This window comes from Accipiter gentilis, chromosome 7 (genome assembly GCF_929443795.1).
Source record: "Accipiter gentilis chromosome 7, bAccGen1.1, whole genome shotgun sequence".
NCBI lineage: Eukaryota > Metazoa > Chordata > Aves > Accipitriformes > Accipitridae > Astur > Astur gentilis.
In genome coordinates, this window is record NC_064886.1 from 11,527,114 (window position 1) to 11,547,399 (window position 20,286).

Sequence of the window (20,286 nt, forward strand, 5' to 3'; positions counted from 1 at the left end):
TCCGCTGCTCCAGCTCTCCCTGCCCTGCCAGACCCTTAGGTCTGGGGTCCCTTACTGGGAGGGCAATGGGGTCCCTGCTGTTCCTGGGGGTGCTGGCAGGAGATGACATGGTGGCCGTAGGGAGCTTGGGGGTTTCCTTGAAGTTCTTGGGGGTGCTAGGGGGGGTCCTTGGGGGGTCCTGGCTGTTCTAGGGGTGCTGGGGGGGCGGGGGTCACGGCGGGTGCAGAGAGTCCTCCCGGCCGCCAGGGGCCGCTGTGGGCGGCGGCGGGGCCGGGCGGGCGCGCGGTAGCCCCGGCGGAGCCCAGCGGCGCGGCCCGGCCCGGCCCGGCCCGGCCCGCAGGTACCGGCGGGGGCGGCCGGGGGGCGGGTCGGGGCCGGCCGGGGCCAGGGGGCGCCTGGCCGGCTGTAGGGCCTGTAGGGCCGGCTATAGGGCTTGTGGGGCCGTGTGTCGGGCCTGTGGGGCCGGGCGGGTATACAGGGTGTATAGGGCCGGCTCTGAAGTGCATAGGGCCGGCTGGGGGGGACAGTAGGGCCGGGTGTGCGGTGTATAGGGCCGGCTGTAGGGTCTGTGGGGCCGGCCGTGTGTATAGGGTGCAGAGGACCGGGTGGGAGGATGGCTCTGTGGCCAGGCTGACGTTTGCTGACGCCCCCATTTCCACCCCAGGGTTTCCAGCCCGAGATGGGACCGTGATGGGGGGGGTGCTGCGGGGTGTGCTGCAGCCTTGCCGGCCCCATGGGGTGCAGGGAGCCGCGGGGTAGAGGGTATGCAGTGGGTCAGGGTCCCCAGGCACTGTGGGGTAGGGGCTACTGGGGACGTGCTGCTGCCTGGGGACCCCCGGTGCTCCCCTGCCTTTGGGGCACTGCCATGGGGCAGGCTCGCCCCACAGCCAGCGGCCACATCCTGCCCTAGGGATGGAGCTGGGGCACGGGGGGGGGGGTCGTCCGTCCGTCCCCCCCGCCCCTGCAGTCGTCGCTTCCTCTTTGGCAGCCTCACGGTGGGGCCAGTTCCTGTTCCCACTGCAGCTGGGGGCAAAGCGCTGCCTCTGCCACAGGACCCCTCGGTGGGGCTGCCCATGCTGGGGGTCCCTGGGAGGTCCATGGGGACATGAGGGCAGGTCAGGGGACTGATCATTCAGGACCCTGCCATGTCGTGCTGGCTCTCAGTGGGGTGCCCCACTGCAGGGGCCTGGTCGGGAGGACCCATGAGAGAGGTGGGGGTTGTTGGGGGGGGGGGGCACAGGCTGGCTGTGCAGGACCCCCCCCCCCGCCACTTTCTCCCCATGCGAGGCGGGTGGCAGGAAGCTAAATCTTGAGCCGGGGCTGTGTCTCGGCAGCTTGGCAGTTGTCACGTGGCACTGGGCTAAAAATATCCTGGGTGACTGCCCGTGGGGCTGGGGGTCCCGAGGTCACCAGCTGGGGGATGGGGACAGCCTCCAGCTGCTGCCATGTCCCTGCCTCTGCCGGCACAGGGGATGCTGGCACGGCCCCAGTGGGGCACGACTCCACTGGCTGAGGGGGTTTCCTCCTGGGGTTGTGGGGCCAGTGCAGTGTCCCTGCTTGGGGTCCCCGTGTTTGGGGTTGCGACCGGTTTGCCACCCCAGTGTGGCTGGGGCAGAGCTGGTGTTGCACTCTGGTGCCCTGCAGAGGGGGGTGATGGCTGCAGGGGTGTGACATGGGTGTTCGCTGCCTTGTTGCCCACTTCCTTCCCCTTTCTACCCAGCCCCGCGCAGCTCTCCGGTGGCCTCCACAGACCCCTCCTGCGACACCCAGGCAAAGCTGGGGGTGCTGGGAATGGGGAAAGGGCATGCAAGGGGGGAGAGGGGCTGGCTGCAGGCCAGAGGTGCAGCCACCAAGCCAGGGGGCCACGGCACAGGGTGGGGGTCCTGTCTCAGAGGTGCTGCTTGAAGGGTATCCTTCCACAGCCGCTGTGGTCAGGGTGGGGTGCTGACCCTCCCTGCCCCGAGCTGTGGGGGTCCCCATCACATTGCCCTGTGCTTCACGGCATGACCGGAAGCCTCCTCCCTTCCCGTCCCAAGTGCTTTTGCTCCGTCAGCTCTGCCATGCCCCACGGCTGCCGGCTCAGCTGTGGGGCACCCCACACTGCCAGTCTGCTGCGATAAAGGAGCTTTCCCTGTGCCCCGGGGACAGCCGGTCCGGGTGGGCTGTGGGGTAGGGTTGGGGTGTCACCCATCCCACTGTGTCCCTCCACCAGATGCCGTGAGCCATGTCGGACGAGAAGCCCCCGCAACTGGTGGACTACTTTGTGGTGGCCGGACTGACGGACACCTCACGGCCGCTGGAGGAGGAAAGCCAGCAGCACCGCCCAGCCCGCCCCAGCGAGCCCATCACCGACGTGGCCGTCATCATCCGCTCGCAGGGCGAGGAGGTGCCCCATGGCTTTACCTGCATCGAGACCACCACCTCAGGCCACCCTGTCGACCTCAACGCTGGGCTGCTCAACAACCCCCAGATGTTCATATGCTACAAGCGGGGACGAGACAAGCCCCCCCTCATCGAGCTGGGGTGAGTTCTCGGGACTGGGGCTGTGGGGGAGGGCAATGAGCTCCCCGGGGGTCCCCCTCACCCCTCCTCTCCATCCAGGGTGCACTACGAGGGCAAGGACCGTTCAAAGCCAGGCTATAAGATCCTGGACACGACACCCTACAGCCGCTCAGCCAACCTCAATTCAGGGGGGCCAGGACACCAACGCACCTTCCTGACGTACCGGCGGGCGGCTGAGCCCCACGGCCACAACACACTGGGGATCACTGACATCTGCCTCGTCATGCCCAGCAAGGGCGAGAGCACTCCCCACACCTTCTGCCGGGTGGATAAGAACCTCAACACCAGCATGGTGGGTGCCAGGGTTCCCCCTCTTGCCGCTGCTGGGATGCCCCCGCCACCATCCAGCCCGTGCTAACCCCCTTCTCTGCTTCCCTCCTTGCAGTGGGGCCCTGCCCTGTTCCTGTGCTACAAGATTGCTATGGCCAAGGCCAACACACTGGTCTACGAAGCCGGTAGGGTCTCCCGTGGCAATCAAGGTGGGGTGGGTGTCAACCTGCAGTGGGTTGACAGGCTGCTGGGCGCCCACCCAGCTGCTCCCTCCCTCCCCCACCTCAGCTGGATGGGGGAGTTGATAAGGTGAGGCTCATCCTTCTGTCTGTCTGTCTGTTCAGGGCTGCTGGGACGTTATCCCGAGCAGGACAGCGAGTCCTTCCCCCTGCCTGAATCAGTGCCCGTCTTCTGCCTGCCCATGGGGGCCACCATTGAGAGCTGGCCGGCCGACACCAAGTATCCACTACCCGTCTTCTCCACCTTCGTGCTGACTGGCGCCTCGGGCGATAAGGCAGGATGGGGGGCTTGGGCTGCGGGGAGAGACGGCGGGGAGGGGGGGTCTCACCTTGACTGTCCGTCCCACACAGGTGTATGGGGCGGCCATCCAGTTCCACGAGGCGTTTCCCCGGGAGCGGCTGTCTGAGAAGCAGAGCCTGCGCCTGGGGCTGCTGAGCGTGGTGGACCGACGGCCCGTGGCTGGCCGCTCGCTGCAGACCCGCAAGAGCATCTGTGTCCTGTCCCACTGGCCTTTCTTCGATGTCTTCCGCAAGTTCCTCATGTTTATCTACCGCTACTCCATCTCGGGGCCCCATGTGCTGCCCCTCGAGACGTGAGCGCTGGGCAGGGGGAGGTTTGGAGGGGGGACACAAGGGGGTGGCTCCCATCGTCTCCCCCCACTGATGGGCCCCTCTGCCTGCAGGCACATCTCGCACTTCATGCACAACGTCCCCTTCCCATCCCCGCAGCGGCCACGCATCCTGGTCCAGGTGAGTCACCATCTGTGTGTGTGTGTCTGTCCCGCTGTTCCCTTCCGCATGCTGGCTTCCCCCAGCCCAACCATGTCCCCATGTCCCCCCAGATGTCCCCGTATGATAACCTGCTGCTGTGCCGGCCTGTGTCATCCCCGCTGCCGCTCAGGTAGGGATGGCTGCAAGGCACTGGGGACACACAGGCGCGCGTGCACACACACACACGCGTGCGCATGGGAGGGGGATGTGGGGCGGCTGAATGACGTCCCCCCCCCCGCAGCGGCGCCAGCTTCCTGACGCTGCTGCAGAACCTGGGCCCCGACAACGCAGTGGCACTGCTGGTGGCCGTGCTGACTGAGCAGAAGCTACTCATCCATTCCCTGCGCCCTGACGTCCTGACGAGCGTGGGCGAAGCCCTGGTGGCGGTGAGTGCTGGGGAGGGGACATTGCGGGGGGGACACGCCGCGGTGCTGGGGAACCCCGGCCCGCGGCGCTGACCGCCCTTGTCCTGTCCCCAGATGATCTTCCCCCTGCGCTGGCAGTGCCCCTACATCCCGCTGTGCCCGCTGGCGCTGGCTGACGTGCTGTGTGCCCCCGTGCCCTTCATTGTAGGCATCCACTCCAGCTACTTCGACCTCTACGAGCCCCCCAGGGATGTCATCTTCGTCGACCTGGACACCAATACCATCTTCCAGTGAGTGGCCCCCAATTCTTGGCCGGGGGGGGTGGGCTTCAGCAGCTGGCTGCTGCCTGGAGGGATGCCAGGGATCCACTGGCTGCCCTCCCATCGTCCCTCTTGTCCCGCCCCCCCCACCAGGAGTGAGGAACGCAAGCTGCTGTCCCCCCGCTCTCTGCCCCGCCGACCCTGCAAGGTGCTGCTGGCCTCGCTGCACAGCCTCTCCCAGCAGCTGGATGAGAGTGAGTGGGGGAGTCTGGAGGGGACCCCACAGCTGCCTGTGCCCCTCCCCCACCTAATTTCCCCCCCCTTTGTTCTCACAGTGTACAGTGGGCCGGGAGAGGAGGTGTCCCTGGAGTTGCTGCTGAGCGATGCGGAGGCGGCGCGGGGACGTCGGGCACAGCTGGAACTGGAGGCACGGGCAGCTTTCCTGCGCTTCATGGCCTGCGCCCTGCGGGGTTACCGCTCCTTCCTGCGCCCCATCGCCCCAGCGCCCGCCCCAGCTGGCCGCGACGCCGGCAGCCTCTTCGCTCTGCAGGGTGGGTGGGCGGCAGGGAAAGGCAGGGTGGGGTGGGGGTGTTGGCTGGATTTAACCCCCCCCCCCCCCCAATCCTGTCCCCTTAGGGTTCCTCAAGTCCCGGGAGCGGGCGTACCACCGGTTTTATGGGCAGCTGCTGCGCACCCAGCTCTTCACCCAGTTCATCGAGGACTGCTCCTTCGCCAGCGACCGAGACCCCTGCCTCGAGTTTTTCGACACCTGCGTGGATAAGGTGGGTCCCGCTGGCTCAGCACCATGTCCCTGTGTCCCCGTTCCCCCATCCCAGTGACACCCTGCGCCCCCTCCCCAGGTGCAGGCGGAGCTGGAGAAGCCAGAGGACACACCCCTCATGGAGCTGGACGACCCGCGGGGGGGCGAGCACACCGTCTTCATCACCCCCCCCGAGCAGCCGGCAGGTCCCGACGGTGCCGAGCTGCCTGCGCGGTACCGGTGAGAACCCCCCCTTATTCCCCCCAGCCCTGCCGCCCCCTGAGTCCCCCCAACTTAGCTTCTGCTCCCCCCCGCCCTCTAGCTATGATGGGTTCCCCACCCTGCGCCCCGAGCTCCTGGAGCCCCCCCGGGACCCACTGGTGGCCCAACTGTGCCAGGCCAGGAGCAGTGCCCCCAGCAGCCCGGCCCCACGCAGGACAAAGCAGGTGAGCAGGGCCAATGGTGTAACGAGTTGGCCAGGCCTCAGCAGGGAGGGGACAGCATGGCAAGGGGGTGCAGGATGCTGCCTGCCTGCCTACCTCCCCCAGCTCCCTCCTCTTCCTCCCCTCATCCCCAGGAGATGAAGGTGGCCCAGCGCGTGGCCCAGAAGTACTCCTCGGTGCCTGACATGTGGGCCAAGTGCCTGCTGGGGCACTGCTATGGGCTCTGGTTCCTCTACCTGCCCACCCACGTCCGTGCTGCCCCCGCCAAGCTGCGGGCACTCCAGCTAGCCTACGAGGTCCTGCGCAAGATGGAGACTCAGAAGGTGGTGCTGCCGGACGAGGTAGGCGGCATTTGGGGCAAGGCAGGCTTGCAGGGGGTGGGGAGGGACCCCCGGCCAGCCCTGATTGCCTGTGGTTGCCCCCACCCAGGTCTGCTACCGCATCCTGATGCAGCTCTGTGGGCAGTATGGGGAGCCGGTGCTGTCGGTGCGGGTGCTGCTGGAGATGAAGCGTGCAGGCATCGTGCCCAACACCATCACCTACGGCTACTACAACAAGGTGATGGGCTTCGGGGGACACACACGTGGAGGGGGGCGAGGAGGGTCCCCACCGGCAACTGACTGTTTCGTTTCCATCCCCCCGGTCCCACTTGCAGGCGGTGCTGGAGAGCAAATGGCCGGCGGGCACGCAGGGCGGGCGCCTGCGCTGGGCCAAGCTCCGCAACGTGGTGCTGGGGGCCGCCCAGTTTCGGCAGCCTCTGCGCCAGCGGGAACGCCAGGCTGCTGCCGCTGCTGCTGCTGCCGCCCCCCCAGGTAGGTGGGGATGGAGTGGGAGGGGATGGCCAGGGGGAGCTGCTGTCACCCCGCTGATAGCCCCCTTATTCCCTCCCACAGGTGGCCGAGCCCCCCCGGCACCCCGTCCTACCCTGCAGCGGCAGACCACCTGGGCCGGGCGCAGCCTGCGGGATACCCCCCTAGCCCCCCGGCTGGTGAAGAGTGGCAGCCTCAGCTTCCCCGGTGGCACCCACGGTGAAGGGGGCCGGGGGGGGCTGGAGGAACCCCCGACTACCCGGCCCCCACCTCTTCCTGCAGCCCTGGACCCACTGCCGCCCCGGCTGTGGGGTCCCCCTGGCTCGGCCGACGGGAGCCTGTCGGACGTCAGCTTCGCCACGGACGAGAGTGACCGGGTGGATGAGGGGCCGGTGAGCAGTGGGGGGCTGGCGGGGGGCACGCCACGGCGGGGGCTGGCTGCCAAGCTGCAGCAGCTGCTGTCCCCCGGCAAGCGGCCCCTGCTCCGGCCGGGTGCCAGCACCGAGCTCCCTGTTGGCCCCCGCGACACTGCCGAAGCCGCCTGCCCACGCCGGGGCTCTGAGCAGCGGGATGGGGAGGCCCTGCCGCGCCGGAGCCCCGCTGAGAACCTGCTGCGCCCACGGGAGCGCCCCGAATCCACCGCCTCCGAGGTACCTGGCTTCTCCCCAGGGACTGTGACTGTCCGTCTGTCTGTCTGTCCTCGCTGATGGCACGTGTACCCCCAGAGCTCTGTCTCGCTGGGCAGCGAGTTGGACCTGTCGGACACGTCGGTGGGCAGTGCTGGCGTTCCCAAGTCCTCTGAGCCACTGGCCGATGGGGCAACTGGGCAGGAGCCGCCTGCTGTGGAGGTGAGTTGGTGGGTCCTATCCTATTATGGCCCCCCCCCCCCCACTTTCACTGCAGGGTCTGACGGTGCTGCCGCCGCTGCTGTCCAGGTCCTGCTGTCCAGCTGCTCGCGGTGCCAGGGCTGCAGCGCGCTGGTGTATGACGAGGAGGTGATGGCTGGATGGACCTCTGATGACTCCAACCTCAACACCACCTGCCCCTTCTGCGGTCGATCCTTCGTCCCCTTCCTCAGCATCGAGATCCAGGACTTCCAGCTGCCCCCCAGGTGGGCCCCCCCGGACTGGTGGGCCCCTGCGCAACCCCATGTCCCCTGTCCTCCAGGGGAAACCCTAATGTCCCCCGTCCTCCCCAGCACTCTTCTTTGCTGCCCACCAGTGTCTCCTGTCCTTCTGTCCTCTGGGGGAAAGCCTTTATGTCCCACATATTCTGGTGTCCCCAGTGTCCCTCTTTGCTGCCCGCTGCTGTTCCCCAACCTTCCACCCTCTGGGAGAAAACCCCAATGTCCCGCATCTGCCTTAGCGTCCGCCGTGTCCCCAGTGTCCCCAAACCCCCTCTTTGCTGTCCACCATTTTTGCCCCATTGTCCGGGGAAATGTCCCACATCCTCCCTGGTGCACCCCCCTCCCCATTTCCATAACTCCCCCCTCCTCTGCCTCTTTGCTGCGCAGTGCTGCCGAGGACGGCTCCCTCCCTCCTCCCACTGCACAGGGACCGGTGCTCAGTGACCGGCGCCGCTGCCTGGCCCTGGACGAGGCCGAGCTGGAGCTCTGCAACGGCTGCCTGGACACAGTGGTATAGTGCTGGCCGCGGAGAGGGGAGACAACCATCCCCGCAACAGGGAGTCCGGGTGTCCCAGTGGCGTGTATGTGTCCCCCCCCCCCCCCCCCACAGGTGCCGCGGCGGTCAGAACGAGTGGCTTTTGCCTACCTGAGCCCACTGGTGCTGCGGAAAGAGCTGGAAAGTTTGGTGGAGAATGAAGGTGGCGAGTTCCTGGCGCAACCGGAGCTGGTGGACAGCCACCCCATCATCTACTGGAACCTTGTCTGGTATTTCCAACGCCTGGGGCTGCCCAGCAACCTCCCCCGCCTGCTCCTGGGCTCCCAGCACGTCGCCTCGGCCCCACAGGTAAGGCTGGGGGGGCTATGGAGAGGGGTTTTAGGGGTTGGAGGGGATGCCAGCATGGTGCCCACCTCCCTGTCCCACAGGCGCAGCCCCCTGACTTCCCCCCCGTGCGTGTGCGGCTGCTCTGGGACGTCCTGGCCCCTGAGCCCGACAGTTGCCCCCCGCTTTACGTCCTCTGGCGGCTTCACAGTGAGTCATGGGGTGGTGGGGAGGGGGGGAACCGCAGCGGTGGGGCGGCGCTGACCCCTCCGCTCTGTTCCTGTGTTCCTGTCGTGTGTGGTCCCCCCCCCCAGGTAATGTCCCTACCCGGCTGAGGTCCTGGCGGGCCCACGGCCACCCCTTCTCGCTGGCCTTTCTGGAGGCTGTGCTGAGCCACGTGGGGCTGAGTGAGGTGCACAAGGCCATCGCCCTCTTCCTTGAGACACTGGCAGCCCCCGGTGGCCCCTGGCACCTGCAGAGGTAGGGCTGCGACCCCCACCCCCAGCCTCGTTGGCACCGGGCTGGCCCCCCCGCGCCTCACTGCTCTGCCTCCCTAGGAGCATCTACCGGGAAATCCTCTTCCTCACGCTGGCGGCGCTGGGCAGGGACCACATGGACATCGGTACTGGGGGGTCAGGGAGCGGCTTCAGGGGGACTGGGTGGCCCCCCCCCAGCACCGCTGATGGCCGGTGTGTGTGTCTGTGTGTGTCCCCCCTCGCCTTGCAGCTGCCTTTGACAAGAAGTACAAGTCGGCCTACAACAAGCTGGCGGGGAGCCTGGGCAAGGAGGAGCTGCGGCGACGGCGGGCGCAGCCCCCCAGCTCCAAAGCCATTGACTGCCGCAAGAGCTTCGGGGCCACCCTTGAGTGCTAGGGGTGGCCCCCCTGGCCCTCCCTCCACTGGGACAGAGCAGTGTGTGTGTGGGGGTGACCCAGGCCAGCCCCTCCGCTCCCCAGGTTGGGGGGGAGCCCCCACCACAGTCCCTGGCTCACAAAGTGTTTTATATGTCAGTGTTAATATATTTTTATTTATTTATCCCCGCCCTCCCAGCGCCTCCTCCTCGCTTGTGCTGGCAGCTGGGTGGGCAGCTGGGACAGTTGCGGGGAGGCTCTGTGCATCGCCCCCCCCCCCCCCAACTCACCACCCCGCACCTGGGGGGCTTGTGAGGTCATGGGGGGGGGTTGGGGGCCGCCTCCCCCTCCTTCCCCCCCCCGCACTGTGCAATAGGAGCCCCCCCCCCCGCCCAGGGGGTCTGTAAATAAAAGCCGCTGCGGTATTTTCCCTGCTGCCTCCCCAGGTGCCTTCTTGGGGGGCATCAAGGGGGAGCAAGACCCCCCCTCCCCGGGGTAGGGTGGGGGGCTGGGGAAAGGGACACCCCAACCCCGCCCCCGGGAGGGTTGCGCCATCGGGGGGGGTGGGGGGGGAGAAGAGGTGCCAGAGCGTTGGCCTGCGGCCACGGCAGCCATCTTGGGGCCTGGCAGAGGCCTGAGGGCTGGGGTGAAGCCTCGGCATTGGGGCCCGCTACCGGCGAGCCCGGGGCGGGACACACACCCACACCCCCCATGCGCGACCCTGCCCGGTACCGGGGCCCGCTCCGCGCCCCGCCCCCCCTCCCGGCGTCGCGTAGGGCCACGTGCAGCCCCGTAGCGGGCGCCACGTGGGCCGGGCGCAGGGCGGCTACGGCGGCCGCTTTGGGCCGAAATTCCCCCGCGGGCGGAGGAGGGGGGGGGGAGGGAGGGAGGGAGAAAAGCGGGGGGGGGGGGGGGCCGAACTACACGGTTTTTGCCCGCCGACACGGCGCGCGGCCGGCGGTACCCGGATGTCCAGGCTCGGGGACCCATTAAAGGCGCCCCGCGGGGAAGCTCGGCGGTTTTCTATTGGTGGAGCGGCGCGCCAATCTTAGCGACCGCCCGCCAGTAAGAAGCGGGTGGTGAGCCCGGTGAGGAGGCCGTCGGATTCGATTGATGGGACGTCGCGTCCGTCGTCGCGCCGTACCAATAGGCGTCGCGTCTAGGGTCGGCAGGCGGGGCGAAAGCGGCGGGGCCGCTGCCCAATCAGCGGTATTGTTTGTGGTGGTGCCGGCTGCGCTCAGCGGCTGCGGGTGGCTGCGGCGCCGCGTCTGCTCCGCCCGCCCGGCCCGGCCCCAGGGCACCCACCGGCGCCCCCGGCCCCCAGGGCGGCGTCCCCCGAGCCAGGTGAGGGCTGCGGGAGCGGGGGGGCCGGGGCCGGCGGTTGAGGGGGGGGGAGGGAGGGGTGCCGGGGGGGGCGGCGGGCAAGGCCCGGGAGTTTGGGGGGGGCCGAGCTCGGGGGCCGAGGAAGGGGAGGGGAGGGTGTCTGTGTTTGGGGAGCAGCGTTCGTTGGGGCTTGGGGGGGTTCTGCTGGTAGGAGGCAGAGCCCGGGGGAGGTGGGGGGAGCAGAGGGTAGGGATTTGGGAGAGCAGGGGGTGGTGGTGGTGGGGGGTGTGTGCCTTTGTGGGGGCAGAGCTCAGATTTGAAGGGAGGGGTCAGAGCAGAGGGAGTTTGGGGGGGACAGAGCTCAGAGATTTGAGGAGGAGGTCAGAGCCGTGGGGTTTTGGGGGGGCGGAGAAGGATTTCGGGGAGCAGAGGGGTTTTGGGGGGGGCAGAGCTCAGAGATTTGAGGGGGAGGTCAGGGCCGTGCGGTTTTGGGGACCAGAGCCCCGGGCTTCTGGGGCTGGCGCTAGAACGGTGCAGAGCTCGGGGGGGGGACGACGACACACTCAGGGGCCCAGGGTTTGGGGGGGGGATACGGAGCCCAGGGTTTGGGGGGGCTGGCAGGGGTAGCCCAGCCCTCGGGGATGGGCGAGGAGGGCTGGGGGCGGGGATACCCCGTGGTAAAAACGGGGTGTTGGCTCTTCCGCCCGGGCTGCGGGGGGAACACCGGTCTCTGCCCGGCTGGGGACCGTCTGGGCCGGGGTGGGGCTGTCTGGGCCGGGGGCGGTGGGGAAGCGGGGTGCGGGCGCTGCCTGGCTCTAGGCCTGGTGTGCGTGGGGGAGGTCCCTGGGGCAAGGGAGAGCAGGGAGGGGGCGGCCGTCTCCCTCTAACCACAGGCGACAGAGTGGGGTGGGAGCAGCCGCTTCTCTGTGCACCTGGAGGGTCTGGGGGGAGCGGGGTCCGTGTACCCCCCGCCCTGGCATCCTTGGCGTTGGGGCTGGGTACCGCTGCTTCGTGGGGAGTAATGTAGGAGCAGCCCTACATGATGGGGGGGCTCGGGGCTGGCTGCTTCCCCTGTCACCCAGAGGGGACACCCCCTTTGTTCCCTCTTCTGCCGTGTTTCCTTCTGCGATTCCCATTTCCTTCTGCGATTCCCGTTTCCTTCTGCGTTGCCATCACAGCATTTCCCTCTTCCCTCGTTAGGGAGGTGATGGGAATGAGTGATTGACTGTCCCTGCCTCACTCTGCCGCCGGTTGGGAAACCAGGTTTTCTGCCCTCCAGGATTCTGCCTCCTTTCTTCACTACCCCCCTCCTCTTCCCGGTGCTGCTTCCCCACGTCAAATTCAGGAGAGGGGCAGCCCAGAAAACTTTCACATCTCGCCTTTAATGTGGAGCAAGAGAGTCCAGCGACTGCCTACTCCTTCCCCGTGGGCAGCACAGGCAGCCCTGTCTGCGCCCCTTCCCCTTTTGCCATGAGGATTGGGGTGGGGGAGGATGAAAATGCCTCTTCTGGGGAGGCCCAGGCCCTTCCTCACTCGACATTTGGGAAGCTGGGCAGCATGGTTCCTCTCCCCTTTGCTCAGTTTCCCAAAATAAGAGCGTTTTAGGTTTTTAAAAATGCTCTCCCTTCCCCTCCACGGCTAGAAAGAAGAGTCTCTTTGATGGCGGGGGGGGGGGGGTGCTTTGCCAGGAAGAGGAGGAGGAGGTGGTTTAGGTAAGCGGAGGGTAGCTGAAAGCAAGGAGGAAGAGCGACAGCATATGGATGCGATCCTATCGATTCGCTTTAGCTGCCTTGCCTTCCTCGCCTTCTGTTTGCTGAAATCACCCCCGAAAATGGATTTTTTTTTTTTTTTTTCTTTCTTTGAGCCTGCCTCTGCTGCTGACAGGCTGGAGGAGGAAGGGGGGGGGGGGGGTACAAGCCCGTGGGGAACGGCATCCTTCTGGAAGAAGGTGTGGGAGGTTTTGACTCTTATTTCTTGGTGTTCTTCAGTGGGGGTTGGGGAAGGATTGCAACAACAAGTGGTTCAAGAGGACAGTGGTTTTTAAGGATTATGCGTGGTTGGCTACCGGCAGAGGATTGCATGCCTTCTCACCGGGGAGCTGAGAGCCAGCTGTGTTTGAGCTGTTGAGGTGTGCAGGGAGACACAGCCCCCCCCCCCCCCCCCCCCCCCCCTTAAATGCTGGTGCTCTGCTCTGGCACATCACTGGATTTTAAATGGCCCATGATGCTCCTGTCACCGAGGGCAAATGCAATTTCATCTCACGTGCGCACTGGGGGAGCTTGGTGCAGCTGTTGAGCCAGGGTGCCACTGGGGCCTGGTGCTCTTGGGGTGAAACGATGCCTTCACCATGTTCGCGCCTTACCTATAATGGGGTTCGTGTCCCCTTGGATGGGTGTCTGTAGGGATCCCCCTGCGTCGCCATGATTTAGGAGCATGCCTGGAATTTGTTGCATTCTTGGTTCTCCTGGGCGCATTGGAGCTGCTGATCGCCTGGCGGTGGTGGGAAATGGCCAAAAAGACCCGTCTCGGGGGACAGTGACCTGATTTCCGAGCCGTTAAGATCTTCAGTGCGAGGTACAACCTTCGCTTTGGCGCTTTTCCTGATCACGAGGCTGCATGAAACCAAATGTGACGTGCAGCTGACAGGGAGCATCCATCTTTGCAGCGCTGCGGTTTGCCTGTGCCAGAGCAGCCTGGCTTCCTCTTCCGATGGCTAACGGGCTCCTGCTGGTCATGGCACCCGGCTCCGCTTGGAGCATCCCGGTCCCTGCTGTGCTCCCGGCTGCTCTGACACAGTGGTGAGGGGGGTTTGCTGCCTCCTTTCAAATGTTTCTGGAAGGGGGAGAGCAGAAATATCTACTTGGCAGAGTTAATTAAACTTAAGATGCTCTTGAAAGTGTCTTTTCTGCCAATGTTTTCTTCCGAGGGAGCGGCGCGGGGCTTGTGATCAACTACTTGCAAGATGCAGGGGGGTTTAAATGAGAGGAACTTCTTGGATTCATTCACTGAGCTGCTTTCGTCACTCGCTAGACCCTTCAGCATTTAAGTAAAAAAAATCACGGAACCTGTATTTTTTAAAAAAATTATTTCCCTGCTGATTGATAGTTCTTTGCGCTTTGTTCTTCCCCACCCAACAGCAAACTGCTTAGCGGACCCTGGTCTTGCGGGGTGTGGCGGGGTAGGGAGCTGCAGCCCCTGCACATGGGATAACTCCCCCCTTTTTGGGAGCCAGCCAGGGGGGAGCCTTTGTCTGGTGAGCGGCCCTGCTCATCCCAACTCGGAAGGAGTCCTGTTGCACTGCTTGGTTGTAAGAATTGATCATTTTTAAAATGTTTTGGCAATAACAAGAACTAGGGATTGGGGGGTGGGGTGGGTGGGAAATACCTGTTTTGTTTTGTTTTTTTTTTTACAACCCAGTGTATTTCCCCATGGAGAGTGACTTTTATTTTTTAAAGGGGCATTTGGTTCGGGTGGTGTTTAAAGCTGCTGGTGAGCGAGCACCGAATGCACGGCTCTGCATCGTGTTAGCGCCCAGGCACACCAGCAAAATGTTTCTGTTTAAAAAAAACAAAACAAAAAAACCCAAAACACAAAAAGACCAGAGATTGGCCATAAATCTAATCCCTGTGTAAAGCTATCCACCTCGCACACAGAAATTCAACCTATCAGGCCGTGCCACATGCCGCTGCAATTTTATAGCGTTGGATCGACCGCTGGAAGATGGAGAAGAAACTTAGTTTTATGTGGGGCTGCTGTGCTGAGACCTCACTGGTGCTTCTGCGTGGGCAGGTCGAGTGCGGACACGGTTTGGGGATCCTTTTGCTTCTGTAGCTTCTCAGTGCCGTGAGCAATCCCTCCATGGAAAGCTGTGGTTTTGGGTTTTGCCCAGAGACTCGTGGATTTCTGCTCCTTAATTTCGAGGTGATTCAGAGGAGCCTGGTTACAGATGGCTGGGGTTTCATTTGCTGTGACTTTTTTGTTGTGTGTAGGTTATTTTGCAGGTTTTTTTTTAAACATGTAGGATGATATATCACTGCTCCATAACTTAGTTTGCAGCATCTCGGGGCGATGCACCAAGCGACAGGGCCTGGGAAGTGAGATGTTGTGATGAGCCTGTATTTCTCTCCTTCACTCTTACGGATAGACTTCAAGTCATTTCTCTTGATTGGTTTCAGTATTTCAGGTAATTTGGCTATTTTAAAAAAAAAAAAAAATCACAAATGTTCTCTGCCTCGGCTGTGCTTTCTTCAGGAGGTTTCTGTGGAAAGCGGTGGAAAAGCGAGGAGCTGTGCTCGCGTGTGTCCCGGTGGACTGTCTGCCTGGGGAGAGGCTGGTTTTGCTGTGACACATACTGACTGTGAGAGCTGGAGTTGAAATGCTTATTTGTGTCACTTGAAAAAGAGATTTTTTTAAAATTATTTTTTTCCTGTAAAGAGCATTACTCTGAAATTGGGACTTTGAAGAACACATCAACCCACCTGGTGTGATGGTCAGGGTCTAGCTTCCAGGAGCTAGGACAGCCCAGCTTGCCCACGTTCTCACAGTGCGGTTGGGGTGGACAACAAAGCTTTGTGGCCGGAGGGATGCCAGTGGCCCGTGGATGTGCAGTGCTTCTTGTTTTCCTGCTTTTTTTTGTTGAAGCTGGAAATGAATGGACATAAAGTTTTGCTAACCTTAAATTGGAGCTACATACCTGGTGGTTGTCCTGTTGCTTTCCAGTTGTCTATGGAGCAGTTGAGGCTGATGGTGGCTTTCCCCCTTCCCTGAGGATCACCAGCTGAGCACAGTGTTGTAAGCTTTCCTGCTCTTTCCCGGACCTCCAGCTAAACTGGAACCCAGCCTTTGGACACCTCTGGGTTCATGCACCAAACCTGATTTGGAGAGGAATCGGGGTTATCTCCTGGGTTAACTGGGCAGAGGATGGAAGTGGTCCTGGCGTCGTGGTGCCTGGGTCCAGCGATGGATGTGGCTTGGCTTCAGTGGGGCTACAGAGAGAAACCGCCTTGGGCTGAGGAGGGGAGCTGGGACCTGGGGACCCCCAGGCATTGGAGGATTCGTTTGGGCATTGAAGGTTCCGCCCTTGAACCACTCAGCTTTTTCATCTCATATGTATTTCCTTGGAGGGGTTCCTTGCCCTTTGCTCTCTCACCTTCAGAGGCCCAAAATCTTAAAGAATGCCATTAGGATTTTTTTTTTTCATGGAATCAAGGAAAACTGAAGTAGTTTCAAGGTCTGTTTTTTGTTGTTGTTGTTGTTTTTTCCCCAGTGTGACCCAGGTAACTGGAGCAATGAGCTCTGTAATGAATACAAGAGTGAGGTTCTCCCTCCGTTTGTTTTAACAACTCTAGGTGCTACTTCTAACAAAACAAAGCCATGTTTTCAAGTAGAGCTCTGGCCTGTTTGCTGATAATACTGCCCTAAGGTACAGAGGCTTCCTTGTTGTGACTAACCAGTTCCCTCCTGTCGCCTTACGGTCTTGTCTTGTGCAAAACCAGAGTGGGTGATTATCTTGGGTCGGATGTTTTTAGGTTTGTCAAGTGCCTTGTTGCAGGCACAGGCCTCAGAAAGCTTGTCCCCATCCGTGGGAAGTGGGTTTGGGAAGAGGCTACAGTGCTGGGATTTATTCTTTTTTTTATTCTCCATGATTTTCATGTAAATGCAGCATATCGCTTCTAATTGCTTGCTCTCAGCACATCACAAAGATGGGATTATTTAAGATGTATTGAGGAAAGGGGGATAACGCTAAACTTTGGATCGCAATTAGTTTTGCAACTCTGCCTTTTGGATGCAGAATATTATCTGGTTATTTGTGATAACGGTATCCAGAATATGCCTGAAATCCTTCTGAAGACCAGGACCAGCATTTGGAATTTGGAGGGTGTGAGGAGAGGCGCTTCCAAGCCTCCTCTCTAAAATTAGACTGAAGATTGTCGCGGAGGAGTCTATAAAGAGCCTTGGGGGCTTTTTTTCCACGGAGCCTCGACACAACCGTTGCACATTGGTCCTGTGAAGTCGCATCCATTTTGTTTCATCCCTAATCAAAGTCTTTTGGCTTTGTGGCAGCAGCAGGTATTTCCAGATAGGTGGTGCCAACTCCGGTGGAGCCATGCACATGCTGGGATTGGTTAACAGGCCTTCATTGGATGAAGGGTGCTGCTGCATAGGATTGAGTGCGTATTTGGGGGCTGAGCCCTGAAACTGTCCGATTTCAGAGTCCTGATGATAGATTAGAGGCGGTCCTCACAAGCCCTGCCTGGTTCCTCAAAGTTGGAGGAGCATCCTGCCGGATGATTGAAAGAGTTGTGAGAGGGGAGAGAGAGGCCCCCTAAAAGACCATTAAGGTTGTGATGCGAAGCAAAAGCCAGAGAAATTCTCGGTTCAGGCTGAAATGAGCTGTGTCTCCTCCGGTCCTGTGGAGCAACGAGGAAGGAGGAAAGGTGGCCTGTTGTGCTCGGAGGTGCTGGAGGATCTGCCCTGAGCTGCGTGTTTCCTCCCGTTTATTGGTTTTCGTTGCAGCAGTTGGCGTTCTCGTGGTTCTTTTCCTGCATAAATTTTTCATGCCTGGTTTTTTAAAGGCAAAACTCATTGCTGTTGAATATGCAAACACGCGGTGCTGTCGGTGGGGTGGCTGGTGCATGCCCTCTCCCAGTGTGCCAGCTGCCAGAGCTGTGTGCTGGTGCCTTTTGGGGCCTGCATCAAAATAACAGCTCGATACAACTGCGCAGGGGCCAGACGGTGCTAATAAGAAAATAACTTGTGACCATGTGCCTTTTGGTTCAATGGAAGAGTTAAAAATGCCTTAAAACACCTAGTTTTGGATCCTAAAGAGTTGGTGGTAGCGGTGCTACTGGGCTTCTGGGGCAAATTGTAGTGACCATAAGCTCAAACTGCCTGAAGCCAATAAGCGTACTTTTCCAGAGTATCCTGGATTTAGGCCTCATTTTTATTGAATCTCAGAAAACGAATGCAAGAATCTCGTTTCTTTGGGATTAGACTTAACCAAAATCCATCTGTCGTCTTGGGAAGAGGACACTGCTGCTTACTTACTGCCTGTTTTCCATCTCCTGGACCTGTAGTTTTGGGTTATGCCCTGTCTGTACCTGGGAGCAGAGCAGCTATGTGCTTCGGTATGTGAAGACAAAACGTTTAAATATTTTCATTCTGGTTAACACTCTGGTTCGGTAGGGGGGAGCTAGAAACAGGATCTTTATCACCAAACCTGCATAAATATTTGCAGGGACTAGAAACCCTTCTGCATGTGGCATCTTGAAGCATTGCCTTTCCCCATCCAAATCTTTCCAGGCCTGAAATTACAGTCTTGGATAGCTGGGGTTCCCCTGGGGAGCACACAGGCACATCCCTCCTCTTCCCAAGGCAGAGGGGTCCCAAGAAGCAAGCTACAGAAACAGGATTTCAGAGGAAAGAGGCTGGACCTCTCCCTGGCCTCTTGGTGAGCTCATGTGTTGGGATCAGGCTTTTTATCCCTCTTCTGCTGAGCCTGAATTTTGGTCGCATCCCTACCAGCAAGGAAACAGATGGAAGTGTGTTTCTTCAAGCTCTCAGCAAGGAAGCAGGATGTGTCCTCCTGACATGCCTCTTGTCAGAGACAAAATCTAACTCTTTTGCCCTAGAAATGTTCGCCCTGTTGAGGTGCTGTGGGGTGTAAGTCAGCTCCGGCTTCCCCGTCTCCTCTGGTCCATGCAAGAAGCTTTCTCATTGACATCCCAGCACAAAGACTTGCAAAGCAAACATGTGAGATCTCGCTCTGCACCCTGGTATGGCATCGTCCCTTTGAGGAGCAAGGGAGATGTGAAGGGAGATGGATGACCTGAAATCCTCCTGCCTACGAGGTTTTTGTTGCTGACAAGTTCTGGGTTTAACAGTTTGCTTGTCTTTTTTTTTTCTTTTCCCGACTGCCTAATGCAGTTTGTAGAAGAAAGATAATTCACTTTAATGAATTATAAAACTTGTTTCACTGCAGTGGGTCTTCATTTTTCCTTTTGTCTGCAGCGGAGTCACTGTTTGAGTAGAATAAAATTAACTTAGTCCCTGAAAAGACAAAAGAGCTGAAACTCTTCGCTGCTGAGGGAGGGAGGGGGCAGGGCATTGTCTCAATGGCCCCATATGCTTTGCCAATCATAATGTTTTGGGGTTTTTTTGTCATCTGGAGTTTTAAATTTAAACACTTTGCCATTTAAAAATGGTTCTTTTATATGTCATCTTTTATATATATACATATATATAAAAAGTTTTGTTTTCCCAGTCAGTCACTGAGAGCTGTATGCATATATCCAGAAACAAACTGCGTAAAGTTAATGAAACTCTGCAGCATCTTTACAAACATCTGCAGGTGTAGTCTCTCTGTCTGCACTCCAGCACTACCCGTGTTCAGTGAGGGACTGAGATACTGAATGGAAAACCTACTTGTCCCTTATGCTGTGTGACTTGCTATGTAATCATCGGAAATTTTAAGATTTATGCTGTAAAGTATTTCTTAAAGTTGGATCGCTGTCTTGATTAGGTGGCTGAGTGAAGGTCTGCACCAGGGCTTGGACTGGGGAGTAGCTGGAAATCTGGGCATCAGCTGAGCTGCTCCCAGTTTAAATCCACCCTTTAGATGGTGGTTTATAGCAATTACCTGGATCAAGTGGCTGATGTGTGGGGTGTAGCCTGCGCAGGTGGAGATGCTGCTTCCATATCTGGAATGAAGCTATTTGCTCCTCAAGCACATCTATTAATGCCCTGCACAGTCTGTCTTACCTTTGTCACCAGTCAAGAGATGCTGCTCTTTAGATTTTTGGTTTTTTAAAAGGGAATTTTGAATGAAAGGAAATCAGACAGATGCAGACTTTCAGAGAGTTTCAAAATGGTTGCTTGGTAATAGTTCCTTGTTGTTGAATAAATCCAAACCTAATGCATTTTCCCCTTCTATGAATCACTCTTAACTTGCTTCTTATTGAAGTCCCTGATTCTAATTTAATCTTGGAGACCTGACAATTTTAAATACCTACTAGTGCAGTGTGAGTCCGATTTGGCATTTCAATAGCTTATTGTTTTAGTCCCTGCAACAATTTCAACAAACCAGCAGCAGTGTGGAGAAAAGCGGCACTTTGGTGTCTGTGGTTGGAGCCTCTGCTCTCTATTTGGAGGCACCAGTTTAACCTAACACTGTGTTCAGTAGCCCTGGAACAACACATGTGTCTGCTGAAATAAAGATGCTAACAGACTTGGTTTTAAAGGAATGGCTTTAACGGAAAATCAGATCTTGAATTTGTTCAGCAATACCATTTTTAAATAACCTCTCTTCTGGGCTCAGCTGTATTTAGTCAGTGTGTCTCGCTGAGATTTGGATAAATTGAGGGAATGATGGGTCGGGAAGCTTGCTGCAAGCCACCAAGGATGTCTTAATAAATTGCTGGGCACCATATGGCAGTTTTGGGTGTTCCTGTCGGTGTGCCGGCAAGCCCGTTTTCTAGATGGCTTGCAAATGGGGTTTGGTTGGACCACCAGCAGCCCCTGGGCTCCTTGCTTTCTCTTCCCCGCATGGAATTTTTTGTTGTTTTGCTCTCACCCTGACATTTTTATGCTAATTGTACTTGCTTTGCTCTCATTTAGTCTGCTGCTCTGAAATACATGGACCCAAAGTGCTGCTCGCTAGTTTTGCGTTTCAGTGCTGAAAACAACTGGA

At 59.7% G+C, this 20,286-nt stretch overlaps 2 protein-coding genes across 2 annotated transcripts in view; both read left to right on the plus strand.

Moving 5' to 3' along the window:
• The first annotated feature begins 262 nt into the window (after positions 1–262).
• On the plus strand, positions 263–9,642 carry DENND4B (DENN domain containing 4B). The gene is made up of 27 exons (XM_049805198.1): positions 263–340; positions 2,213–2,523; positions 2,602–2,854; positions 2,948–3,017; positions 3,177–3,346; positions 3,423–3,664; positions 3,755–3,821; positions 3,914–3,972; positions 4,084–4,228; positions 4,322–4,497; positions 4,621–4,721; positions 4,803–5,018; positions 5,104–5,249; positions 5,328–5,467; positions 5,550–5,673; positions 5,805–6,011; positions 6,100–6,228; positions 6,326–6,482; positions 6,543–7,129; positions 7,205–7,327; positions 7,415–7,590; positions 7,993–8,116; positions 8,216–8,449; positions 8,530–8,635; positions 8,740–8,905; positions 8,983–9,047; positions 9,152–9,642. Exons 2-27 carry the CDS (start codon positions 2,225–2,227, stop codon positions 9,295–9,297), a joined length of 4,428 nt encoding a protein of 1,475 aa, XP_049661155.1. The 5' UTR covers positions 263–340; positions 2,213–2,224; the 3' UTR covers positions 9,298–9,642.
• Positions 9,643–10,505: 863 nt separating this feature from the next.
• Positions 10,506–20,286, plus strand: part of GATAD2B (GATA zinc finger domain containing 2B) — a 43,930-nt gene continuing 34,149 nt past the window's right edge. Inside the window, exon 1 of the mRNA XM_049806928.1 lies at positions 10,506–10,619. The gene's annotated coding sequence lies outside the window, so the exon portion shown is untranslated. The remainder of the gene's footprint in view (positions 10,620–20,286) is intronic.

Bases quoted from the DNA above. Each gene is read 5' to 3' on its own strand.
- DENND4B (XM_049805198.1), top strand. From the start codon at position 2,225: ATGTCGGACGAGAAGCCCCCGCAACTGGTGGACTACTTTGTGGTGGCC. The intron at 4,229-4,321 runs GTGAGTGCTGGG...TCCTGTCCCCAG, and splicing joins TGGGCGAAGCCCTGGTGGCG to ATGATCTTCCCCCTGCGCTG. The intron at 4,498-4,620 runs GTGAGTGGCCCC...CCCCCCCACCAG, and splicing joins GACACCAATACCATCTTCCA to GAGTGAGGAACGCAAGCTGC.